Source organism: Aethina tumida, chromosome 5 (genome assembly GCF_024364675.1).
Source record: "Aethina tumida isolate Nest 87 chromosome 5, icAetTumi1.1, whole genome shotgun sequence".
In the NCBI taxonomy this organism is placed as follows: domain Eukaryota; kingdom Metazoa; phylum Arthropoda; class Insecta; order Coleoptera; family Nitidulidae; genus Aethina; species Aethina tumida.
Window position 1 is genome coordinate 28,667,745 of NC_065439.1, and position 17,825 is coordinate 28,685,569.

At 37.1% G+C, this 17,825-nt stretch overlaps 8 protein-coding genes and 1 non-coding gene across 17 annotated transcripts; 4 read left to right on the forward strand and 5 right to left on the reverse strand.

Annotated features, from left to right (window-relative positions):
* Positions 1-497: 497 nt before the first annotated feature.
* On the reverse strand, positions 498-2,214 carry LOC109609597 (isocitrate dehydrogenase [NAD] subunit beta, mitochondrial). The gene is made up of 5 exons (XM_020026286.2): positions 2,031-2,214; positions 1,901-1,945; positions 1,252-1,842; positions 982-1,191; positions 498-928 (listed from the first exon to the last, which is right to left on the reverse strand). The coding sequence occupies exons 1-5, from the start codon at positions 2,070-2,072 to the stop codon at positions 692-694; spliced, it is 1,125 nt and encodes a 374-aa protein (XP_019881845.1). The 5' UTR covers positions 2,073-2,214; the 3' UTR covers positions 498-691.
* Positions 2,104-7,312, forward strand: LOC109609595 (nardilysin). Of its 3 annotated transcripts, none has more exons than XM_020026282.2 (14): positions 2,104-2,240; positions 2,710-2,850; positions 2,904-3,102; positions 3,165-3,305; positions 3,364-3,532; positions 3,608-3,978; positions 4,037-4,158; positions 4,228-4,348; positions 4,407-5,011; positions 5,737-6,015; positions 6,069-6,303; positions 6,360-6,503; positions 6,589-7,069; positions 7,131-7,312. In XM_020026282.2, exons 1-14 carry the CDS (start codon positions 2,188-2,190, stop codon positions 7,283-7,285), a joined length of 3,216 nt encoding a protein of 1,071 aa, XP_019881841.2. In that variant the 5' UTR covers positions 2,104-2,187; the 3' UTR covers positions 7,286-7,312. The 3 variants fall into 3 exon arrangements, with proteins under 3 accessions (XP_019881841.2, XP_049824035.1, XP_049824034.1); XM_049968078.1 differs by lacking the exon at positions 2,104-2,240 and adding an exon at positions 2,281-2,631 and having other exon boundaries at positions 2,698-2,850; XM_049968077.1 differs by lacking the exon at positions 2,104-2,240 and adding an exon at positions 2,281-2,631.
* On the reverse strand, positions 5,024-7,487 carry LOC126265717 (uncharacterized). Of its 2 annotated transcripts, XM_049968090.1 has the most exons (3): positions 5,486-5,730; positions 5,223-5,422; positions 5,033-5,161 (listed from the first exon to the last, which is right to left on the reverse strand). In XM_049968090.1, the coding sequence occupies exons 1-3, from the start codon at positions 5,598-5,600 to the stop codon at positions 5,042-5,044; spliced, it is 435 nt and encodes a 144-aa protein (XP_049824047.1). In that variant the 5' UTR covers positions 5,601-5,730; the 3' UTR covers positions 5,033-5,041. The 2 variants fall into 2 exon arrangements, 1 of the variants encoding a protein (XP_049824047.1); XR_007548182.1 differs by lacking the exon at positions 5,486-5,730 and adding an exon at positions 7,402-7,487 and having other exon boundaries at positions 5,024-5,422.
* Positions 7,318-8,776, forward strand: LOC109609598 (spermatogenesis associated 6-like protein). 5 transcript variants are annotated; one of them, XM_020026287.2, is made up of 6 exons: positions 7,318-7,540; positions 7,603-7,783; positions 7,835-8,004; positions 8,057-8,220; positions 8,272-8,524; positions 8,573-8,776. In XM_020026287.2, the coding sequence occupies exons 1-6, from the start codon at positions 7,493-7,495 to the stop codon at positions 8,753-8,755; spliced, it is 999 nt and encodes a 332-aa protein (XP_019881846.1). In that variant the 5' UTR covers positions 7,318-7,492; the 3' UTR covers positions 8,756-8,776. The 5 variants fall into 5 exon arrangements, with proteins under 5 accessions (XP_019881846.1, XP_049824043.1, XP_049824044.1 ...); XM_049968086.1 differs by having other exon boundaries at positions 8,576-8,776; XM_049968087.1 differs by having other exon boundaries at positions 8,272-8,309; positions 8,563-8,776.
* A 65-nt stretch (positions 8,777-8,841) lies between these two features.
* LOC109609596 (AP-1 complex subunit gamma-1) lies at positions 8,842-13,360 on the reverse strand. Of its 2 annotated transcripts, none has more exons than XM_020026283.2 (13): positions 13,276-13,360; positions 12,539-12,600; positions 12,148-12,478; positions 11,842-12,080; positions 11,699-11,775; positions 11,551-11,646; positions 11,299-11,478; positions 10,872-11,237; positions 10,470-10,816; positions 10,163-10,400; positions 9,658-10,104; positions 9,503-9,595; positions 8,842-9,436 (listed from the first exon to the last, which is right to left on the reverse strand). In XM_020026283.2, the coding sequence occupies exons 1-13, from the start codon at positions 13,329-13,331 to the stop codon at positions 9,335-9,337; spliced, it is 2,634 nt and encodes an 877-aa protein (XP_019881842.1). In that variant the 5' UTR covers positions 13,332-13,360; the 3' UTR covers positions 8,842-9,334. The 2 variants fall into 2 exon arrangements, with proteins under 2 accessions (XP_019881842.1, XP_019881843.1); XM_020026284.2 differs by lacking the exon at positions 13,276-13,360 and adding an exon at positions 12,657-13,073.
* A 111-nt stretch (positions 13,361-13,471) lies between these two features.
* LOC109609577 (ADP-ribosylation factor-related protein 1) lies at positions 13,472-14,490 on the reverse strand. The gene is made up of 5 exons (XM_020026269.2): positions 14,296-14,490; positions 14,077-14,247; positions 13,944-14,025; positions 13,715-13,886; positions 13,472-13,604 (listed from the first exon to the last, which is right to left on the reverse strand). The coding sequence occupies exons 1-5, from the start codon at positions 14,386-14,388 to the stop codon at positions 13,514-13,516; spliced, it is 609 nt and encodes a 202-aa protein (XP_019881828.1). The 5' UTR covers positions 14,389-14,490; the 3' UTR covers positions 13,472-13,513.
* Positions 14,491-14,681: 191 nt separating this feature from the next.
* LOC109609574 (leukocyte surface antigen CD53) lies at positions 14,682-16,095 on the forward strand. The gene is made up of 5 exons (XM_020026266.2): positions 14,682-15,002; positions 15,062-15,250; positions 15,308-15,478; positions 15,656-15,853; positions 15,906-16,095. Exons 1-5 carry the CDS (start codon positions 14,946-14,948, stop codon positions 16,044-16,046), a joined length of 756 nt encoding a protein of 251 aa, XP_019881825.1. The 5' UTR covers positions 14,682-14,945; the 3' UTR covers positions 16,047-16,095.
* Trnal-uag (transfer RNA leucine (anticodon UAG)) lies at positions 15,519-15,598 on the forward strand. The gene has a single exon. It is a non-coding gene; the product is annotated as a tRNA-Leu (tRNA).
* A 247-nt stretch (positions 16,096-16,342) lies between the features above and the next one.
* Positions 16,343-17,776, reverse strand: LOC109609575 (uncharacterized). Its single transcript, XM_020026267.2, has 5 exons — positions 17,348-17,776; positions 17,154-17,291; positions 16,975-17,098; positions 16,684-16,921; positions 16,343-16,628 (listed from the first exon to the last, which is right to left on the reverse strand). The coding sequence occupies exons 1-5, from the start codon at positions 17,707-17,709 to the stop codon at positions 16,453-16,455; spliced, it is 1,038 nt and encodes a 345-aa protein (XP_019881826.1). The 5' UTR covers positions 17,710-17,776; the 3' UTR covers positions 16,343-16,452.
* Positions 17,777-17,825: the final 49 nt, after the last annotated feature.

The window sequence follows — 17,825 nt, forward strand, 5'->3', positions numbered from 1 at the left end:
ACATCATCTGATATTGTAATTTTTATACAAGTTTAATTGCGCTTCTTTTATATATATAATTTATCCTATAGGATCATTAAAGTGTATACTTACTTGAATATTTTATTTAAATTCGGACGTTCAGTTAGGTTCGTAAGAACGTCTTCGAGTAAGGACCCACTTCAAAATTTTATTTACGTTTTCTATTAAATTAACGACTTTTGTTGCCATATTATTTATATTGTATATGAAAAAAATGTTGATTTTTTTATACAATTTTTTATTCAATTAACCAAAGACTGACTTATTGTATTTGTCAAGGTTGTAGTGAAAAGACACATACCATAAGCCATTGGTATTATACTTGCTATTGTATAAATGTTTAATTTCTTCAGATTTTATTAAATTTTAAGCCTTTTGTGAATTACTTTAAATCTTTAATAATAACTTTTAAAACTAAATAAACAGTTTGTGCGTATTTTTAACTATATCTAAAAATAAAAATGAAACTCATGGGAGATCTGTAAAGGTATTTTAATGTACAATGTGTATAATACATTAACACAAGTTTCTACTGAATCTTGAAAACAATTTTAAATCTTAGCTAGCTAATTTTTCGTCCTGCTCTCTATTTAGGGTTTAAAAATAAATAAAACATTTACATACTTTCTCCTCATAAATATATAAAATAAATAATAAATAATCACATTGTTTAGGGCATCTGTAGGTTGTTAATGACTGCATATGTGAACTCTTGAGTACTTGATTGTCCTCCAACATCTTTAGTGCGCACTTTACCATCCTTGAGTACTTTATCTACGGCATTTCTGATCATAGTTCCGTATTGGGGCAAGTTGACATGCCTCAAAAGTTTCGCCGAGCACAACAACATCGCCGTGGGATTTGCCACGTTTTTGCCCACTGCTTCGGAATATGTGTGACGCGCACCCTGAAATTTGCTCAATGTATATTTATACATAATAGGATAAGGTAATCATTTACCGGTTCAAAAACGACACATTCAGCAGAGTAAGAGGCACCAGCGACCACACCAGCACCTCCTACCAGACCAGATGCGAGATTGTCCACGATATTACCATACAAATTTGGTGTTACCATCACATCGAACTGTTGCGGTTTCGAAACCATTTGCATTGTGCAGTTGTCGACAATCATCTTTTCAAATTCAATTTTTGGATATAATTTTGCCATCTGTAAACAAATGTTTCAAGTAATTATGCAATTAGGAACTTCAAATGTAGAAATAAGTACCTGTTCGCATGACTTGAGGAACAACCCGTCGCCCAGTTTCATAATGTTGGCCTTGTGCACTGCTGTTACCTTCTTCCTTCCATTTTTCGTTGCGTAATCGAACGCAAACTTGGCGATCCTCTGCGACTTCCTTGCAGTTACAATCTTTAAGCATTCTACAACGCCTTTAACACTTTCATGCTCCAGAGCTGAGTATTCGCCTTCAGTTTGCTCACGAATAATCACACAGTCAATGTTACTGTGTCTAGATTTGACGCCTGGAAGTGACTGCACATGTACCACATTGGCATACAGATCCAGAGCATTTCTCAATTTCATGTTGAGGGTTTGTAGTTCGCCGGTGTGACTGTAATCGGGAGTCGCCAAGATTCCCTTTAGACACACGCGGTTCTTCGAAATGGACTTGGCAACATCCTCCAATGGCGCACTAAGTGTTGGGTTGACTTCAGAGAAAAAGTACGATTCGAAATCGACCGGGACTCCGGCCGCTTTAAATACTTCTTGTACAGAAAAAATGAGTTCGGGACCGACTCCATCGCCCGGAATCAACGTGCAGCTCACCCTTGTATCCGGACGTTCACATTGATTAACCTAAAATTTAAATAGCCATAAATTAAACAATAATCATTGAATGATGGTAACTCCTTACGGCTGCATTTTGTTGGCTGACAGAATGGATGTTACGTTGCGCCGCCTAAAAAAACACGAAAATGCTTAAAAGACATGGTCATATGATGTGTTATATCATCAAAATTTTAGGTTAAACCTTCAAGACTCACTTGCGTCAGAATGCGGGGGATGTTTCTCGCGATAATCGACATGTCGGCAGATTGTGGTCGTGGTGGAGTCGATCTGTTATGTTGTCAGTTGCCGAATGAGGGATGAAAACGAGGAAGTGTGGTTATTTTACACTTGAACCCCAATGTCAATTGAACGATGCCTTGCGACGCCCGACAGATGGCATCTGATGTCACAGAAAAAAACCAGACGTAATATATCGCCCTACTGATAACCATTGATAGTGGAACAATTTAATTTGACTTTTTTCTGCATTTTTTGTGTATTATATAAGGAATATTTGATTTCCATTGATTTAAAAACAATAATAAATTTGGGTTAAAAATTAATGCTTATGCTAGTATCCAACAAATTTATTTAATCTTAATAATAAATATGTATTCATTTGAAATTTGATGTTTATTGTTAATATAATATATAATATTTTAATAAATATTTGTGATAGGTATTTCACGTGGTAGATAAAATGTACTACACATCTTCCGATGAAAAAATCTTATATCGTTTTTAACCCTACTTTTTTCAGTCCAATTAAGAAACACATTTCAAACAGTTATACACTATACTTTATTTTATAATCAGGTATGAACGACAAAACACTAAATTAAATGTCGCGCTGACAGTAACTCCGATGTTGACCAACTGCAGGCCTTTTTTTAGAAAAATTTTGACAAACGTTGCTTTTACAAAGAACTGGTGCATTTCGGTCGGGCCTGCGTTCGGACACCAATATTCCAGCATGGGTGCATTCAAAATTCTAGAGACGCCGATCAAAAGCGAGAGCGATAAGAAAGATTATCGGTAAAATACCTGGGTAAAAGAAAGCAAGACATTTCAATTAATCCATATTTCAGTGTCATTGAGCTGGGAAATGGTTTGGTGGCATGTCTAGTGTCTGACACTAGCGCAATTCAAGAAGAAGAAAGTGACGATGAAGAGTGTGAATGGGAGAGTGAAAGTGAATCAGAGCAGGAGAGCAGTGAAGAATCAACATCTGATGCAACAGAGTTTGATGATGAAAAAGTTCACAAACAGGTTCCAGAACAAAAACTAGTTAGTCATTACATTTTATTTATACCTTAACTGACACATATTCAACAATGTTTAATTTTAAGGCAGCTGCTGGTTTGTGTATTGGTACAGGCAGTTTCCATGACCCACCTGAAGTGCCTGGTCTTGCCCATTTCTTAGAACATATGGTTTTCATGGGTAGTGAAAAGTTTCCTACCGAAAATGATTTTGATTCATTCATACAAGTATAGTATTGTACTTAACTCTAAGTAAATTTAGCAGTATAATTGTTATTGTTGATAGAAATCTGGCGGATCCGATAACGCCGCTACGGATGCGGAGACCACTTGTTTTTATTTTGAAATTCTGGAAAAACATCTCTTAACTGCTTTAGACAAGTTTGCGCAATTTTTTATATCGCCACTTATGAAAAAGGAAGCGATATCTCGGGAAAGGGAGGCAGTTGAGTCAGGTAATATTTTTCATCTTCTCATATTGGAATCTACATACCTCTGAAATAGTTTTCTAATTTCTAATATGTGAACAGAGTTTCAGATGGCGATGCCAAACGACTCGAATCGCAAGGAACAGCTATACAACTCCATGGCCCGTCAAAACACCCCGGTAAACTCGTTTGCTTGGGGCAATCTCATAACGCTCAGAGACAACATCGCGGACGACGATCTTTATGCAAAACTGCATGCGTTCAGAGAACGACACTATTCGGCACATCGCATGACGCTTGCCATTCAAGCCAGATTGCCACTTGACACGCTACAGGAGTACGTTGTTCAATGTTTCTCCAACGTTAAGAACAACGGAATTGCCCCCCCAGATTTGACCATTCACAAAAACGTTTTCGACACGCCGGAGTTCAGAAGGGTCTACTACATGCAACCTACCAAAGACATCTGCCAGGTCTGTCTGTTGAATTGGGATTTTCGTTTGATTTGATGTTTTAAATTTTTGTTGTTAGTTGGATTTGACTTGGGCTCTGCCGCCGTTGAAATCAAAGTATTTGACAAAGCCACACGAATATCTGTCTTATTTGTTGGGCGACGAGGGAAAGGGTAGCATTCTCTCCTATTTGAAGAAAAAGTAAATATTTAATGATTTAAATTTGATTTGATTTGATACAACGTAGGAAATTCTTCTCCTATCTTGTAGGGTTTGGGTTTTAGGTATATCGGCGGGAAACAGCGGCTCCGGTGTTGACGACAATAGCGTCTACTCCTTTTTCAGTCTCAATCTGGTCATGACTGAGGAAGGAATGACCCACATGAACGAGGTGAAAACGTGTCTACATCAAACGCATAATCAATAAATATTTTTACATTTGTAAACAGGTCATTGATGTGGTATTTTCCTATCTGAACATGTTAAAACGGTTGGGACCTCAGAAGCGGATATTCGATGAGATCAAACACATCGCCGACACCTCCTTTAAATACCGCGATGAGGAGAGCGCGAGCGACTACGTGGAAGAACTGTGCGAGGTCATGCAGTTTTATCCGCCAAAACATTATTTGTGCGCCGAAGAACTTCAATTCGAATACAACGAACAGGACATTACTGATGTTTTAAACCAACTAACTGCCGATCGGCTTAATATCCTGGTGATGTCCTCCAAATTGCCCGCATCGATACCTATGAACAAGAAGGAGAAGTGGTTCGGAACGTCGTATGCGGATCGGGACATTCCGTCCGATCTCATCCATAGGTGGAACGCCGCCAAAGAAATACCGGAATTAGACCTTCCAGTTCCTAATAAATATCTGACTGAAGATTTTGACGTGCTTCCGGTTCCCGAAAACCCTTCCAAGTATCCAGTGAAAGTCTGGGAGTCGCCCGCTGCCGAACTATGGTACCGACAGGACGATGAGTTCAGACAACCCAAGGCCTATTATTATATTTATATGATTAGTCCTATGATTATGGAGTCGGCTTCTAGGTAAATGAAATATGCTGTTTTTTATTGTGATTAGTAGAGGCATTTCACCATTTCACGTCGATAGCAGCACGTCTTTTTAGGAGTCATACGGGCGGAGCCCCATCGCCTGTTTTTCGATTCTTTTTGGCACGTTCTCATGTAGTAGCACAGCTAGAGTAGAGTACAATTTCATTTAATCGTAATATTAATACATTTCTAAAGAATTTATTACCGTGACGGAGGCATAATTGAATTTACGAAAGCACACGAATCTGTCGGCATCAAAAGTGTCGAACATTTTTTCTTTGCACAGATTTCGACACATATCACTCTCATTTCTTAACGAACATTTCATTGGATATCTTTCTGCGTAAGTCGGCGTCGAGTTACCTAGGGACGAGCACTGGTTAATGCCACATTCACAGTTTCCATCTGAAATTACAGTGGCATTCATAGAAATAAATGTATTATTTATTTAAATCAATTTATTCAAACCATTTATTTTGTTTTTCAATGATGAACTGATGGTTTTATTGGAGGGCTCTCCACTATATTCACCCATTAGACATAAAATTGCCACAATTAGATTTATTCTCACCACTACATTCATGTTGAATGATGTCTAATCGGAATCATCGCTTCTATTTATGTGTTATACACTTATCTAAACAATGTCCTGTACATTCATTTACATGATTGAAATATTTTTCACATTACTGACAATGCATTAAATGAATTCATTTCAGCTCTACAATGTTAGATATGTTGTTTAATCTGTTGGAGTTTGGAATAGGCGAAGAATTGTATCCGGCGATAAGCGCCGGTCTCTCCTACAAATTCGGATCTTACGAACGAGGACTTTTACTGAAGGTGAGCGGCTATAACGAAAAACTACCTTCATTGATTTGCGTGCTGGTCAATCACATGAAGAGCTGTCGAATCGATCGTGAAATTTTCGAAGCGGTCAAACGAAAACTGATAGACAGAGACTTCAATCGTTTAATCCGACCCAACACTCTGGCAAAGTATTTTGTTTGTTTGTTGATTATTTTATTATTGCTGATGATGTACTTTTAAGGGATGTGAGATTGAATTTGTTGATCGCAAATACATTCGGGCCTATGGAAAAGTTTAAGGCGGCCTCCGAATTGACCTACGAGCAAATGGTGGAGTTTACCGAGAAGTATTTCAAAAATTTGTACGTGAAAACTTTGGTGCAAGGCAACGTTTCGGAATGTGTCGCCAAGGAGACAATTCAACATTTGGTGCAAGTTCTCGATTGTCAACCGATCGGAGAACAATCATTTCCGCATGTGAGTTGTTTTAAGTTTATGTAAGGGTTTGAGGATAAAACAAATTACGTTTCTAGTACACGGTCATTGAGGTTCCAAACGGCCAACATTGTTGCAGAGTTCAGAATATGAACCCAAACGATTCGAACTCCATTATCACTAATTATTATCAAATAGGTGAAATGACTTTAAGAACCAACGTGATTTTAGAGTTAATTATGGTAATTAATCTTTTATATAATATGTAGGGAGATTATTTGTTCCAACATGTCTTTTCCCCATAATGTTTATCGATATTCTTGACAGCTTTTTATTGAAGAACCTCTTTTCGATGAACTTCGAACCAAGCAGCAGTTGGGCTATCACGTAACGGCTTCGTTGAGGGACACGTTTGGAATTTTAGCTTACACAATCATGATAAACACCCAGGCGACCAAATATACTACCCAACACATCGACTCACGAATCGAGAGTTTCGTAAAACATGTCCGTAATTTATTGAAACGTCTGAAAAAGGACGAACTAGAAGAACTGAAAACGACGCTGATCAAAATGAAGCGGACCAAGGATGTGGACATGAAACAAGAGGTGGACAGGAATTGGAGTGAGATTACAGAGGGTCATTACATGTTTGATAGGCTGGAAAAAGAGATTGAATTGGTTGGTGGAATTGGACTGGAAGATCTAAAGCAGTTTTGGAATGATTATAATTTAGGCGGCAGAAAGTTTAAGAAGCTGAGCGTTCAAGTTGTTGGTCATGACGTGAATGCTGTACCAGGATCGGGCGGTACTAATTACTAATTTTCATAAATACTTTAATATTGAGTAACTTGATCTTCCTGTTGCAGATAAAGAAAAGAATTTGAATCTGTCGTTGCTGGGTTCGGAAACATTAGCCACATCTGAAGAAAAGGACAAAGATTATTTCATCTTGGAAGTGGACAAATTCAAAGAAGCTGCTCCGAAATTCCCTATCAAGAAAGAAACAATCTTCCAAAAATAAATCCTTTTACCCATAAAACCAATGAAATAGTTTTATTTCCAAACCTGGGTCACATCAGTTATTGATTTTTTAATAATTATTGGTTGCTAGTGACTACACAGTATCCACAAACTTACGTAACACGTTGAGCCTTCGTCAAACCGCGTTAGGGATGGATTTCCTGATTGATAAAGAGTTTACATGATCGACAATTAACTAATTGTAATTATGGCTCAAAAGTCATTCCTTGTTAAAGTCAACATACATATTAAAAAGGTGAGGCTCCACTGGGAATTAGATTACGTCAAAATTGATGCTTGTCAATTAAATTTATATAGGTATCATGTCCGGGTGTTTGGTTGTGTACGAACGGAAATGTGTCTTTGCAAATGTGCATGTTCAATTCGTACGTTCAAACGGATATTCTCCGTCCGGTTTTTCCCATAAAAATCAATCAACACTTTACCTTTCACAAAGACTTCGATAAAGGGAGATTAAACGACCTCCAAAACAGACTAAGTTTAATAGAGACCAATTTAAATTTCTTAAACTAACCGAGGAGTATTTCAGGCAAAGAATGGTTCTATGTCGAGTTCATTCAGTGGCAAACTCCCGACGACGGATGTGTATTGGCTACTTTTCGAACGACTCTGGATGAACTGCTTTATCCCACTTCTAAATTTGGACAGTACGGCGGTGTTGATATGGAATTATTGATGGATACGACCAAACTGTTCCCAGTATGAGTTAAACATCATTATGAAATAATTTAATTAAAAGTGGCGGTTTAAGGGGACGTTATCTCCAAAACTGTTGATCAAAACGAAAACAACAATAGAAGAGACGATGTTTACTTTGCCTCGAAGCGAACCAGTCACCAAAATTGTACTCTCTTCGCAATTATCAAAGAGAAACAGTCACACTAGAAGAGTGTGTCACTCGCTTATGTACAACAAGTAATAAGTTTTAATAATTTAAATGTCTATTGACTAAAACATTTGTTTCAGAGCTCAAAAGTGTTGGACAGATTTAGGTGATACGACCAAATGTAAGTGTGACAATATCGACGACCTCAGACGTACTTCTTGGAAACCTGCTTTTGAAACAACTACAAATGGTCATTTAAATTCTAGTTTAGGTCAAGTCTTTCGACAAAATACGGTTACTTCCGAGGATTCACATAAACCTAACAAAGTTCATCACCAATTGTATTGTCCTACCTGTCATGAATACAAAGATCACTTTTCATCCCAATACAAAGTAAGAACAGTCCACTTAATTTTTATTGCAATAACTGTAATTTTTTAGGAGGCCGGACCATGCGGGTGTTGTGAAAGCAATGTTAATGATGAGAGAAGACTTGTAGTGGATGTGAATTTAGAATCAGCACGAGCCTTGGGAAGAAGACTCCACGATCGTCTCACAGAATGTCTTTGTACGAATGCCAACGCCCTCAGGTCAGCGTGTAATAGATTCGTAGATTTTGATTGACTAAATATACGGATTGGAATACTGTTTTTTTTACTTAAGTCCCTCAAAAATTAATAGAAATAGGTATAAAAGTGTAAATGAACGACTTAATAATTACTTTTTATTTTGCTAATTAATATTATGGACGAAATAACATGGTATTAACAAATCAAGCATTACAAATTAACTTGACGCATGATACCAAAAATAACGATGTACCAATTGAAATCTTAAAATCAAATAACTAAAAAAGAGTGGGAAATATGTCTAATTTCATAATAAATAGAATTCAAAAAATATAAACAGCTCATGATATTTGATTTTAAGAATAATTCCACATAGACATTGTGCTTTGTCTATGATAATATATAACAATTATAAAATAGATTAATAATAATAATAATAATAGTTAAGTACAATAATAAAAATTAATTATTTACAAGTGTGTGTAGTCTCACTAAAAAATAACTAAATCTAAATATAGAAAATATTACATTTCACTTATAGAGAAGTCTACAGTAAAAATAGACTTGTCTTTTCATATTTATAAATATGCGATAACGTGAAAAAAAATATATAGGAAATTCATCTAGATCTCTGTCATTCCCAGATATCTGTTGGAAAATTGTTTACTTCAGTCTGCTCCTGTACTGGATTTCCGTCTATCGAATATGATAATCGCAATCGCATCCTCAACGCATTCTATCAAAAACCAGACAAAAAATATCAAGTTTATTTTATTTAATTTCATTCATTTTATAGACTTACTCTGCTTGGATTTGTTATTCTTAGTACTTGCGTAACTTGACCACTTGGAGGCATAGAGGTGCCACTTGGTGACAACATTTGTAATTGGAATGTCTAAAACGAATAACAAACATAATGTATATATATATATAAATAAATGAATCTGAAAATCTTACTCTAGGAACAGCTGCTTGGAACAAAAAGTCAGTCATGTTTGATATTGTGTGATTGGTCGCAGTCACATTCACAGTCACCGTATTATTCGCGTCGGGCACCTTCTCCAACGTGAACACAATCTTCAGGCCGTCTTTATCGAACGCCGTCACACTGGGTAAATCTCTCTCATTAATAATGTTCGTCGTGAACAAATCTTCCGAGAGGAAATTCGAATTTTGATTGTTGGTAATCGGAACAAGATTGGTACCGTTACTGTTGTTGTTTTCCAATATCAAGCCGAGATGAGTGTCGCTTCCCGTCATCGGTTTCGTTGGTATCGGATCGAGGCCGAGCAAATCGAGGAGATTGTTGGTTGTGGAGACGGGTGGCGTCGATGTGACGGGAGGATTTGACGGTTTTATTATGTCCAGTCCATCAGAATCACCCAACAAATCCAACAGAGCGTTCTGAAAGAATTGAACAACATAGAAGAGGTGTGCACAATGATATTTAAATAGTACATACAGACTCGTTGTTGACCACATGTTGCGGACTGTCGTCTGCTGATTGCGTGTCACCTTCCAGATCGCCGTTGGTGCTGTCCTCACTTTGCGGTCTAATCACCTCCATCGGAGGCATCTTCTCCAATAGGGCCGGCCGCAGATGAGAGTATTTGCCGAAGAGCTGCGAGTATTCGACTCCTCTCTGTTGCAGTTCTATGTGCAAACTCGAACAAAACGAACTGATGATCTGTTGAATTTTACTAGAATAGAAATCAAACAAAAACAATGATATTCTTGGGTAGGTGACGAATTATTTTGACATTTATTACTTGACGGTGTTGGTGAATCTGGTGCTAAGCTTGGTGAGGGACATGAGTGCATACTGCCTGGTAGTGACAGTGTTCTGCGGAGACCACAATAATTTCTGGTACAACTCGAGCACTTCCTCCTCCGTCGGCGGCTTGTAAGATGGATCGTCGTCCAAAGTTGCTTGCAGGAGCAGATCACCGTACTCTCCAATGGCCCAAACGGCCACCTGCGTCAACGGTTGCCGATTCATCAGATCCTCTGACAACGCCTTGTACAATTGTAAAGTCATGTAGGCTTGTTGGCTCGTGCTCTCCGAAATAAGTTGGATCGTGGACGTTATCACGTCGTCGCGCAAATAATTTCCGGCCTAGAAAAACGATTAAATAAACACTTGTATTGTGGTATGTACTGGATTAACTTACAGCAACCAAAACTTTCAACAGAGTATCGAGGTGCCACCGTTTGTTGGGTGAATATTTTTCGGCGGAAAATACAATATTTGAGGAGCATTGTGCCTTAAATTCCGGGTCGGCTTTCTCCAAAAACTGCAACAGTTCCTTGATCATGGTCCTAATGTTCTGCGAATTGACCAGAGCGAACGACAATTCCATCGCTCTTTTCCTAATCGAAACGTCGGGATCTTTGAGACACTCGAGAATCGTGGAGCGGTGTCTTTGTACAGCTGTCGTGTCCACGTGAACGGTGCGCAGCAACGTGTTGAGAGCCACGTACCTAATGTTCTTGTCGTTATTCAGCAAAAATCTTCCCAGGATGTTCACTGCCAAAACCTGTTAAATTTGTGTAGTTCTTTGTTATACAAAACGATTATAAAATGCACGCCAAACTCACTCTTAATCCACCTTCCGATTTAATATCCATGATAGATAATACAGTTTCGTACAAGATCGTGTTTCCGACGTTCTTGCTCGTTTCAGTATTGGTTGCAACCTGAGCCAAAATGTCGTTCATGGCTTCTGAAGCGTCTACATCGTTTATTCCTAACACTCTCAGTAATTTCAATATTTTCACCTAAACAAAAATACCAACAAACATTACATTCATTAAGTTCAGACAGAGATCGACAATTATTTTAAAATATACCTGCAAGAATGGGTCGCTGACACCTGAAACGTCGTGTTCCGGGGAATAACCCGCCATTATTAGATTTTTTAATATTCGTACGAGATTTGGCACAATCTAAAAAATACGCATAATATTTTTTTAAAAGCGAAATAAAAAATTAACGCACCTTTTTAAAATGATTGAGTGTATCTGGACTATTTTCACACATTTCTGTTATTAATGTGACACCAGTGATTAAGACTCCTGAAGTCAAACGTTCATATTAGAAAAATAATTGATTTACATAACAGACAGAAGAGAATTTTTTACCGTGATTTTTCTCAGACAAAAAGCTCCTGGTGGCGGGCAAAAATATCTCCATAAGTTCGGGTACTCGTTTTATAATTCTGAACGCGCACAAAGCCGCTTTCTTTCTTATGTACGCGTTAGGCGACTTCATCAACCTCTCCACTTCGCCGGCGAGGTCCCTCGCCATTTCTGGTGATGCTATCGCACCCAGAGTGCACAGCGCCAAACCCACAACGAACTGCGTCGTCGAATTTAAATCACTTCACAAAAAATGATGATACATAAGCAATGAGGATTTAACAATGAATACCAAAGAAAAATACTCACTTTTTTAGGCAATTCGTGATTAATAAATGTACATCTTGTCTCTCATCCAATAAAAGCATGGCTCCCAAATAGCCAATCCTCTTGTCTGTAAACCTCGAACTGGCTATCAGTTTGAGGCATTCCAATTGACCAAAATGTGCAGGATAACCCAACATGTGTATGTACAATAATTTGGCAATGTTCCTGCATCTCCACACCGAGTCTTCCTCCCTGAATGTGGACCTGATGTAGGCACATTCTTTATTGACGACACTACGTTCTTCCGCAGCAGTCCGCGCGGCCCTTATCTGTCTGATTAGATCCCTGAGGCGCATTGGTGTCGGCATTCGAACTGAAATTGTTTTAGTTAGGTCGGGGTGGTGAACCGAGGGGATTGCGAGGGACTACATACCTCTTTCGATGGCCTCGTTAACGACTTGTTTGATCGTGGCCATGTTAAAGGCTGGGTTAAATCTAAAACGGGCTAAATTAGTAAAAACTGTGCCTACTTATTCCATATATAGGTTTACCCATGCTCTGAAGCGTTCATATTAGTTAGGGTAAAATTGAACAACACACCAAAATCAGGTTAACAATCACAATCTGTTAAGCGGACGCAGCACATTTACACAACCGGAATTCGTGTGTTGTTAATTGACTGCACCAACACACCGTCACACTGTTTCGGGTTGTTTCATTAAGTAACAAACTGATTACCTATTTACTATTTGTGAATTTCACCTGTTTCCTATACAACTATTTAACTTTGACAGATGACATGTAACACTGCTGTTTAATGCTTTCTAATAAGTCACTTTATTCTACACACAACGGAAACTTAATAAGCGATTATCAGCTGTAAATTAAAAATGATCAACTAAAACGTGTCATCGGAATTATTTTTTAGACCATCCCACCGATTTGACGTTCCGACATTTGCAATATGGCCGGCAAACGGTGACGTCACATGTACCTACATTTCTATTTCAAAAATTCATGTCGATTTTTTAATTTAATAATTCCTTAACACCGATAATCAACACCAATATGTACTAAAGTTGTTGCAAAAACCAACACACAAGCAATATTAATTGGTTGGTGCGTATTTAAATTTATCACAATTTTCTATGAGGCGATGTTGTGGGTTACCTTCTGTTGTTCTCAGGAGGCAAAACACTCCAGTCTGATTCATAATAAGGGTACATAACTTCCCTGGCGTTGGAAAAACTATTGCGGTGCTAGTTACATACATATAGGGCGGGTGAATGATAAACTGGGTAGATAAGAAAGATACACATGGTTATTATCATGGGTTTATCATAGGTAAACGTAATTGCAAAACAACTTTGTTAGTAGTATCGTTTTTTATTAATAAGTATACATTATCTCAACTCTCTTCATTGTTTCTGGGTGGTCGTAAATATGTGTTCCTTTTAATGCAATCGACGAGCCACCGGATTCCTTCGTCAACGCCATCACTGAAAGAAATTCAAATTCTTTAAAATATCATACATGTAAATTTGATTTGATGATTTATTTACAGGTACAACAAGGAACTAATTTATTAATACTAGTATTATTTATTTACCCAGTCAGAGCAGATATAGGCATAACCATACAGTCCCTTTTGCCAATTAAATGTGCATTTTTATTAAATATGGGCTTCACTTCTCTAACTCCCATACACTCTGGAATATCCTGTTTGTTTGCCAAAACCAAAAGTGGAATGCCTCTCAGATTTTCATTTGCTATCATTTTATCTACAAGCATTTGATGTAGTACATGTGTAATCATGTTATAAATGTTTTATTAGTTACCAAAAATTTCTTTAGACTCTTCTATTCTATCTCTGTCAGATGAATCAACAATATAAATAATTGCATGAGACTCCTCATAGTACTAAAAAACCCAACATTAAATTTTTGTTGATGTATTGAAACAGTTGAGAACCTTGTCCCATAGTGATTGCAATTCACTTTGCCCACCCAAATCCCAAAAGTTCAGTCTGATTCCCATAACATCAATCTTTCCAATATTCAGTCCTACAGTTGTGGTGATTTTAGAGGGATGAATTCCTTGGTAGTTTTTCGTTAATTTCGTTTTCGCCGCCTCCAAATACGTCTAAAAACTCAAATTAGAAATGGTCACTTATGTCTTTCGAGCACTTACGGTTTTTCCGGCGTTGTCTAAACCGAGAATTAACACACAAAATTCATCCTTTTGAACCAGGTGTTGGTAAAAGCCGTGCAAAAGAGTGTACATTATTTCTGATTAAATATTTTCATATTTTGACATTTATTATTACAAACAGTTGGCTATGTTTATTTTGTAGGTTTTCTATGTATTTTGTTTGGGGGCTGAGCTGTCAAATGGTTCAATTTTTTTCACTAGATCTTGGGAAAAACAGGCAAACACAAATTTAATGAATTATTTTAACTTCACATTCATGTTGGACGAAAATGATAATATTATTTTTGTACTGCAGTGTTATCATTCATGTTTAATTAAGTGTAGAACGGGTTGTCTACCTTCCACCTCGCAAGTCCGAGATTTCCAATCAGATTTTACTTATGATCTATTTATAAATCGTTACCTAAATTCCCTTCACATTTTCAGATCGGATACAGATACAACACTGACTGAATTTTGCAAACCTGAATTATCATCCTTTTTTAATTTAATATTTAATTTGTTTGTATACAAACGGTGCTTGTGGTCATTAGTTCTTTTAGAAGTGTCGGGACAACAATAAGGCGATGCAGCAGCCTTTTTTTAATTTATTTTATTGACCGTAATTCTTTTCTTTTTCAATCAGTATTATGGCATCGCTAAAACTTAAAGAGGTGTTTTGTGTCGTGTATTCCATTTTACTGTTTGTGAGTGTTGTTGTTATAATTGTTCTTTGTTTTGTCTATTTACGATGGTCTATTTACAGGTGTCAGGCGTTTTACTTATAGCTTTTTCAGTATTTTTAGCTTATAAACTGTTTTATCATTTCAAGTTTGTGTCTAGTGGATGTATTGGACCATTTATTGTAATATTTTTATTGGGTTTCATTCACCTTTTACTGACATGGCTTGGCATCAAAGGACCTGCCAGAGAACACGATTTTCACATTTACCTGGTGAATATTCTGACAAATTCGTAAAGTTTTATTAACCACACATGTACTAATTTCTAGTTCATTGCTATAACAATTATCCTAGCAATCATAGAATTTACGGTAGGTGTTTGGTCGATGATATTGTGGGGTGAGGTGCGAACAGAATCGACAAATTTACTAACCGAATCTTTTGATGAAATGATAAAAATTGATTACAACAAGAAGGAGTGGGTGCGACTCCAAAGTCAGGTAAGCATTAGTGGCGTATTTTATCAAAGTGTCGGCACGAGGCAGCGTGGCCGAGCGGTCTAAGGCGCTGGTTTTAGGCACCAGTCCGAAAGGGCGTGGGTTCGAATCCCACCGCTGTCACTATTTTTTTTCATTTTTTATGTAATTATTGGTTGGCAAATAAATCAACAATTTCAGTTAAAATGTTGTGGTTTAAATGGAAGCCATGATTATGCCGTGAAAGATTCTTATCCGAAGGCTTGTTCGAATTTAGATCTCTCGAATGGAACGTTTCAATTATTATACGAGGACGGATGCAGTAAAAGACTCATTAAATACGTAAAAACCATTATGGTTGAAGGTGCTTCAATGGGATTTCTATCTTGTGCCTTTCAAGTAACAAATCGTGGATTAACTTACTTACATATATAACAAAATAACTTTTTAGGGTTTCGGAGTGTTTATTTTTTACATTTTCATTAAAGAACTAAAACAAGAAAGATCAAGGAGGATTGCCAAAAGATTGCAATTACAGAGGGAAGCTGCAGCTGCTGCTGGACAACAAACTCCTGCACCACTTCCATCATAACACCACTGTATTATTTATTTTTGTACAATAGGACAAATAATGATCTGAGTGCTGATACTTCCAAAAAAAGCTATTTTTGTAGTATTTTTATTAAGGCATCTTTTTGTATATTATACAAAATTTTAAAATATTAAATATGTATTCAATTATAGCTTATAGTGGCAATGAAGCTCTCTTTTAAAATTATAAAGATAGACATCGTTAATTGATGATACCTATTTTGTCTTTTTATTTTTTATGAATTATACATATAACCCCAGTTTTTAATATTGTAAATGGTTTTTATAGTAAATTCATTTTAATAAAAAAATAATGTGGTTTTATTAATGAAATAATTTGTTATTACAGATACGGTTTGTTTAGTTACGTGTTTTAAGTTATTTGTAATTATTACCATGTTAGTTGGTTATTTTCTTTCTTTGGGTTCGGCCAGTTTCTTTATTCTAGGAGTAACTTTGTATTTGAGTGCGCTCGGTTTCACCTTGAAACAATCCACGTTGTCAGCTTCAGTTTGTACTTCAATCACTTTTCTATCGCAGTGCCGGACTATCGGTTCGGTTACTTTCAATAATCGTTCCGTTGCTGAAAATACCCACAGATAATAAAGAATTGTATCATCTATTTCTAATGTTCTTACGGACATATTTCAAAGCACTTCTCTTGACCTTTCCGGGGACAAGCGGCGGAAGAATATGGTACAAACGCATGGGAACTCTCGAGAGTTTGATAATGCGTTCAGTGGCCACGTATTTCTTCGCGAAATCGGTTATTAGGAAAGGCAAGTCCCTCGGCTCCAATATAAACCGTTCCTTGGGCACGGCCAGGTCTTCTATGTACTCGTAGTTAACGTCTTTCTTTTCTTTTTCGACTTTTTTCTGAAATGTCACAGGAATTAAATGATTTATGAAATACACATGCCCGTGTTTACTTGTGGTTTTGGCAGTTCTTTAGGTTTGGCTAGTTTTTCATAGTACGGGCCCTTTTGTTTAAAGAATTCATTTTTAGAGATCTTTTTTATGCTTTTGCCTTGTTGTTGTTGCCTCTTCAGTTGGCTGCAAAAGTTTTTTTTTGGGCGATATTTATTTGTGTTACTTGTTGTGTACTTACAACAACTTCTGGGATCTCAGTTTTTTGTTATAATAATTGTAAATGGTGTTCCAGGATTTGTGAATGGTCTTGTCCATTTTTCTTATCCATCGTTTGGGCAGTATAACAGAAAACTCTTTTTTGGTGCAGTTTAAAATGCTGCAAACAATGTTCGTGGTAAACGACATGAAAAAAAGAGTAAAAAAATAATTTACCGAACTTTTTGAAGGGCCAGGTTTTCCTGAAAAAAAAGAACGTGGTCAGGTAACTTCCTCGAAAAGTCTCTTCTATTAGAGTCGTCCTTCTCTTCCGGTTGTGTATACTTTTTGGTAATTCTCTTCGGCTTTGCCAACTCAACGATTCTCCATTTTTGGCTCATCAACTCCAAGTATTCCAAATACTTGGCGTTCGGTCCCTTTTCAGGTTTCTTGGACGGAGGTGGTTTTGGAAATATCGTGATGCCAATGTTACGATTTTCGTAGGTGAGTTTTTGGGGTATTGGTGGATCTGGTTCAGGTAGCACGTATTTTTCTTCTGGTTTTGGGCCGCATGGTGGTTCGTTTGGGTCGCAGACCATATCTGTGATGAACCGAGATGGATGCGGAGATGATTAAATGTGTGTGGGCATGTGATGTGAGGTTTGACGTTTTGGTAATGATTTTCTGTAATGTCATGTTTTTGTCTAAACAATTA